We start from the raw sequence: 6,915 nt of genomic DNA on the forward strand, positions 1-6,915 counted from the left end.
TGGGCTGGGGCTCCCTGTGCACGGGCTCCCTGTGCGTGGGGCTGGGGCTCCCTGTGCGTGGGCTCGGGCTCCCTGTGCATGGGCTGAGGCTCCCTGTACATGGGCTGGGGCTCCCTGTGCACGGGCTCCCTGTGCGTGGGGCTGGGGCTCCCTGTGCGTGGGCTCGGGCTCCCTGTGCATGGGCTGAGGCTCCCTGTACATGGGCTGGGGCTCCCTGTGCACGGGCTCCCTGTGCGTGGGCTGGGGCTCCCTGTACGTGGGGCTGGGGCTCCCTGTGTGTGGGGCTGGGGCTCCCTGTACGTGGGGCTGGGGCGAGGGCTGGGGCTGGGCCAGGCTTGCCACTGAGTCCCAGGAGACAGCCACCAAGTGCCTTCCTCTACAAAGGCCCTGCCCGCCTGGAGGCGCCCCTAATCTCTGTCTCTGTGCCCTTCCTGCAGATGTGGGAGGAGGCCATCAGCCTGTGCAAGGAGCTGGCGGAGCAGTATGAGATGGAGATCTTTGACTACGAGCTGCTCAGCCAGAACCTGGTAAGGTGCCACCTCAGCCAACTGTTCTAGAGGCTGGTGCTCGGGACCTGGCTCCTCACAGCGGAGGGTGAGGGGGGCAGAGGCCAGCCAGGTGGGACACAGAGAAAGGATGGAGGGAGGGCCTGACCTGAGCCGGGCTGTGCTGAGCAGCTCCCTCCCCACTGGAAATATTTCCAAAGGGAGGAATTCTGGGAAAACTCATCAGACAGCTGCTGGGATGGGCGTTAAGTACCTGCTTGGCACTGGGCGCTGCCGCGGCCGCTCACCCAATCAGCGCTGTGCTCCATTTGCAGTCAAATTCCCACAAATCACTGAGCCAATTAAATAAAAACGCAAATTTGTGCTTTCTGATTAACAGATAAATCACATTAAAGTGCTCCCCATCTGGCCGTTCCCCATTAGCTCCTGGGTGCTTGTGATTAGGGGGAGGGAGTGGAAGTGGGGGAGCAGCTATGCTGCTTGTGCCGCAGAGGCCGCCTCTGCAGGGAAGATGTGGAGAACTTTTAGGTTGCTGCCCCCTCCCCCCACACCTACTTCCTGGTGACCTGAGCGCCAGACCCAGGACCCCATCGAAGCCGCTTTTAGAGGCCAGTCCAGCTCTAATGAGCGTCCGAATGTTGGGAGAGAGTTTATAGGATGGTTTTGGTGGCAGGAGGGGCTGTTTATGGAGTATAGTGTCCTAAGAGATGTGCTTGAAGAGAAAACACTTATATCTGCCCCATGAGTGTATCCACATAGGCGTTTGCAGATAGGGAGGCCCGAAGGCCTGCACACACATGCTCAGGGCACATTTATGCATGCACACACTCACACACACACAGTACATATTCACACACATGCTGGACACATCTGGGTACCAAGCCCACATCACAGGCTCGTGCCTGGGTCCATGCACACACATCTTCCATTTGTAGCAGGTTTCAGACGCCACAGTTTGTCCTTTTCTATGTGCCATGTCTGGCTAGTGATTTCTTTCTGGCTCATATCAATCACAAGAGGCCATCAGGTGTCAAGTAAGAGGCAAACTGTTCCAGAGAAACGGAAATGTGGAAAACACACGCCTCTTAGAGGCGATGATATATGCGTGTGCACGCACGGGAAGACGTCGATATGCAGACACACATCCATCCACACACCCGCACGGACACAGGCTGGTGACAGCTGGCCGGCTTCGCTTCCTTACCCACGGGCTGCACCATGAGATAACGTTTCTTTATCTGCAAAATGGAGATGCAGTACTCGTGGGGTTACTATGAGGGTGATGCAAGTAAATGAGCTCGTGCAGGTAGAGCGATTTGGCTGGTACATGGTCTGCGCTAGATAGAGCTGCTGCAGGTGTCCCCTGGTCATCATGGGGACACTGGTTCCAGGACCCCCAGCTGACAAGATCTGCAGATGCTCAAGGCCCCTATGTAAATGGCATAGGACCTCTATTTGATTCAGGCTACAGCAGGGTCTGCCTGCACACCGATTCATTTGCATGGATTCGATGTGATGCTGGGCATCTGTCAAATTCCAGGTATTTTTGGGGGGGGAACACAATGGGGGACTTGTTTTCTAATAATTGAAATCTGTTGCTGTTGACTCTGTGGATGTGGAACTTGCAGATACAGAGGACCCGCTGTACTGTTACAATCGCAGACGCTTCCACCGATGTGCAGATGTGCGCACACGGGTGCTGGTGTAAGGAGCACATCTGCACTGCGGCCGCCCTGAGCTGAGTGTGCCTTCGACACACATCTGGGTTGTTATGAGCTGTGAGGTTTCCTCTTTCAGGTCCAGCAGGCGAAGTTCTATGAAAACATCATGAAAATCCTCAGACCCAAGCCAGACTACTTTGCCGTCGGGTACTATGGCCAGGGCTTCCCCACCTTCCTGCGGGTGAGTTTGTGGTGATCGTCCCAGGTCAGGCCCAGTTTGTGCACCTCAGCTGTCCCCCTGCTGGATGGACTGGGTGCGCTCAGACACCATGCTCTCCTCCCTTCCAGCACTGCCCCACTCCCGCTCACCCCCATACACAGCGCCGCCTCCAGAGTAGTGAGTTCCCCGTCCCTGCAGCAAGGATCTCTGCTACCCAGCAGCCCCATAGAGCACTGGCTCTCAGACCTTTTCGATTCAGGACCCCTTTCCTCTCTTAAAAATTATGGAGGTCCCCAAAGAACTTCTGTACTTATAGACCATATATACCACATTCGAAATTAAAACTAAGAAAATTAAAAATATTGATCAACTTATTTAACATAAAGCCATCATTTGTCAATATAAACTTCATCTTTATGAAAAAATAATAGTATTTTCTAATTTAAAAACTAGCATGAACAGTGAATTGTTTCCTGTTCCTGCAAACCTCCTAAATGTCTGATTGAGAGAAGACAGTGAGATGCTTACCCTGCTCTGCATTCAGTCGGCTGTGATCCCACACGTCACACAGCCTCTGGAAAACAGCTGCACACTCGCAAGAGAACGAGAGTGATGATGGCAAATGACAGCTTACTGTTATTATGAAAAGAGCTTGGGTCCTGTGTGGCCCTGAAAGGGTCTTGGGGACCCTCAGGGACCCCTGGAGCAGTTTCTGAACCACTGCTTTTTGGATTATCCCTTCACTTGTTATATAGAGAGTTGAATTGGGTCAACTACAGGCCTCCTTCCGGTCTGGGAGTCTAGGGTTCAAGTCTGAGCTCAGGGAGATTCAACAAGAACAGTAAACCTGGTGTCTGACTCCACTTGATTGACAGTCCAGCCGAAGAGGCAAATCACTCAGTGTTACCAGTCGATGTGGAAGTCACAGTGGGCATGAGCTGCATGCAGGAGGGGACATGCAGAGGGTTTCCTTGATGGAAGAGAGGTGCCTTCCCAAACCTGATGGTGCGTCAGAACCCCTGGGGAACTTGATAGAAATGCACGTCCTGGGCCCCACCACATAGCTTCCGGCTCAGCAGGCCTGGAGTGAGGCCTGAAAATCCGAACTTCTAAAGTCTCCCGGGCTCCTTGGATGGTCTCCCAGGCTCAGAAGCAACCAATCTTTGGAGGTGACAGATGTGGGTTTAGACAGAAGAACTTAGGGCCATCAGAGGCTGCCCAGATCTGGTCTAGAACAGGGATTCTCAACTCGGCTCTGCTGACATTTTAAACTAGGTCATTGATCTTGTGCATGAAAGAATGTTTAGCAGCATCCTGGGCCTCTGCCCACTAGATTCCAGGACTCCTCCCACCCCACCCACCAGATCCCATGGGAGCAAAAACACCCCTGTTTGAAAATTTCTGTTCTAGCAGAGGCTAATGTGGTCAAGGAAGGGTAAAGAGTGTGTCTCCATGGATATAGGACCAGGAGCCAAATGATGGGAGACGCAAATGCTGGTCCCTCCCACCCACAGGCCCAGCCCACAGGGCCCATTAAAGGCCAGACATAAAACTTGTGGTCATATAAACAGGAGAGTAGAGTGACACAGTGAACACTGAGTGAGGGATTATTCTGAAAGCTCTACAGAGGACAGTTTAAAGGAGAAGCTTTCAGCGTCCACGATCTTCTCTCCCTCTAGACCCAGCCTTTCTTAAGAAGTTGGGCCTGGCCAGAAGGTCAGTGAGCTGAGCTTCCCCTTTCCTTGGTGAGGAAGGAGAGAAAGATCCATAGGCAGCCACCATGGCCCCGGGCTCATGTCACAGCCTCCCAGCTCTGCTTGAACCACACCCTCTAAACCTGGGTCCTGAGATCTCTGGTGGTTTCGTTTCTCTGCAGAACAAAGTGTTCATCTACCGAGGGAAGGAGTATGAGCGGAGGGAAGACTTCCAGATGCAGCTCATGAGCCAGTTCCCCAACGCAGAGAAGATGAACACAACCTCTGCCCCCGGGGACGAGGTGAAGAACGCCCCAGGCCAGTGTATCCTTGGAGAGGCCCCAGCCCAGGGGCCAGACATGGGTAGCCCTGCTGGGATTGTAGCCCACAGAGCCCCATCCTAGAGCTCAGAGCTGACCAGCATCATTGACCAGCCAATTTCAGTGTCCAGTGTGGTGGGATACAGTGAATCCGCCTGGGGAAACTCTAGATGTTGAATTCATTGGTTAATTACTCACTCATTCATTCTTGTAAGGAATACTATCAAGCTCCTACTCTGCGCCAAGCGTAATGCAACCTGCTGGAGACTATACTCATAATGTGGTTCTACCTCAGGGAGCATATAGTTTAGTAATTAAGAGAGACATTGAACAACAGCACCATTAAATGTGTCGATAAAAATGTGATCCCTGCCAAGAGGAAGCTATGCAGGTCCTGCAGTGGGGAGGGCAGGGAAGGCCTCCTTGGGAAGGTGATGGGGAAGGTGAGTCACCAGCCAAAGGTTAGTGGGAGCTGGGAAGAATGTCCTAGACAGACGGACGGCCCATCACATGCAAAGGCCTGAGTGGGAAGAAGCAGAGGAGGTTCCAAGAACTGAAATGGGGCCACAACACTCTTCTAGGAAAAGCAAAACTCCCAAGTAAGGCCTCCTGCCTGCCTTTCCATCACCATGGCCCTGACTCTTTCTTCCCTCGTTTCTGTTCCTTAAACACGCGAAGCTTGTGCCCACCTCTGGGCCTGCGCATGCTCTGTTCCCTCTGCTTGGCATGCCCTTCCCCCATCAGATCCTAACTTGGCGGCACCACCTGGAAGAGGCCATCCCTGACCTAATGTGGCCTCCTCTGAACTCTTCAGGGCTCGTGTCTCAGCCTCTGTGTGTTTTCCTTAGAGAGCTGACCTCAGTCTGCTGTTATCTTTGTGCTTTTTAAAGGTACGTGTAAGTTAGATGCTAGGCTCTGTGAGGGCAGGGACTTGACATCACAGCAACTCCTACATCTTCCTGTGCCCCATACGAAGCTGACTCTCGGGAAATACATGCTGATTAATAAGGAGACAAAGAAAACAAGAGGAAAGGAAGAGGGAGATGGACACAGAAAGGGAGGGAGGGAGCCAGCTCACTGGAACACACAGAGGACAGAGGTGGCATGAGATGATGCCGTGAGGTGGGGCAGAGTGCGCTGTTCACAGGGCCTGGAGCCGACCCTGGACAGGAGGCAGACTCCCAAGGGAAAGGCAGACAGCTGAGCGGAGGCGCCTCAAACTAGCCTGGCTCCCCGCTTTGCACCCCCAAACACAAATTAAGTTATAGCCTTTAAAGTGGGCTTGACAGGTTACATGGCTGGTCTGCTAAGTCTGCCGAACTGTAATCCAAATGTATTTCCCTCGGGTGATGCATATTCACCTGTAACCTTTTCATTATGCTCACCTGCCCTTCGTGCCTGCTCTCCCGCGGTCGGTCGTTTGCAGCAGGAAATGCAATGGTGTGGGGCTGGCTGGTTACAGATGCAAGTTTGGGTACAGATGAGACCCAGGATGGACACGTGGAGTTGAGCAGCCCCATGACCATTACTCCAACAGGTGGAGGGGGCATGTGCTCCCGGCCGTGTAATCATATGGAGGCCTGATCCAGTGTCTGGATCCAGGTCTGTCGTTCGTTAAATGTCCTCTTCTTGCTATGCAGGACTGAGTGCTTTAGTGCCATCGTTCCTTTAATCCCTGTAACATCTTGTAAGGTTAGTATTAATTTTCCTTATTTCATAGAGAAGGAATGTGGGAGGCAGGGAGGTAAGGTTACAAAGCTAGTTGGTGATGGAGTTGAGATTTGAACTCTAAGTTCTATGTGTCTCAAAGTCTGCATTCTTTCTGTAATGCCAGCATTTTGTTTAAGACTGATGAACAGAATGTTCTTTATTAACTAATTGTTCATGTACTTGGCATTTGCATGCATTGTTCCCTTGTAGTCTCCTAATAATCCCCTGAGATGGGAAGTATTACTCTCTGGACTTTACAAATAAGAAAACAGAGGCTCAAAAACTGTAAGCATCTGCACAAGATGCCCGGAAGTGATGGAACTAGGATTTGAACTCAGGTCTGCATTTTACTAAAACCTGAGCTCTGTGGAAAAGCTGCTGAACAGTTTGGAAAGCTGACAGATGTAAGGCTACGATAGGTCTCCTATCTTTCCACTTGGGTATCAAGTTGGGGAAGACATTTAAAAGCAAAGGTCACTTAGCTGGGTATCTCCTGCCCCTACCATCCTCTCTACGCAGACCTCGGGGCCTCACTTCTATGCACAGCTTCAGCACCTGGCTATAGTCTAGCCACACATCCTCCTGTGTCACTGGCTCCATTGGGTCAGGGTTGGATGACCCTCTTGGACCAAGGCCAGTTGCTGAGGTCAGTAGACATGTCCTATAACCTTCTTTAAAACAGGAGCTGGCAAACTTCTCTATAAATGACCAGATAGGAAATATTTCCATCTTTCTGGGCCATGTGGTCTCAGTCAAAACCACTCAACTCTGCTGCAGTAGTGGCGGGGGGGGGGGGGGGGGGGC

General features: G+C 52.1%; 1 protein-coding gene across 2 annotated transcripts in view; it reads left to right on the forward strand.

Annotated features, from left to right (window-relative positions):
- Positions 1–6,915, forward strand: part of DOCK2 (dedicator of cytokinesis 2) — a 365,121-nt gene that overhangs the window by 336,364 nt on the left and 21,842 nt on the right. For both annotated transcript variants that reach the window (XM_015565082.1, XM_006765379.2), the window contains exons 39-41: positions 438–527; positions 2,304–2,408; positions 4,264–4,405. In XM_015565082.1, coding sequence (XP_015420568.1) covers positions 438–527; positions 2,304–2,408; positions 4,264–4,405 — 337 coding nt within the window. The remainder of the gene's footprint in view (positions 1–437; positions 528–2,303; positions 2,409–4,263; positions 4,406–6,915) is intronic.

Source organism: Myotis davidii, unplaced genomic scaffold (assembly GCF_000327345.1).
Source record: "Myotis davidii unplaced genomic scaffold, ASM32734v1 scaffold399, whole genome shotgun sequence".
Lineage (NCBI taxonomy): Eukaryota > Metazoa > Chordata > Mammalia > Chiroptera > Vespertilionidae > Myotis > Myotis davidii.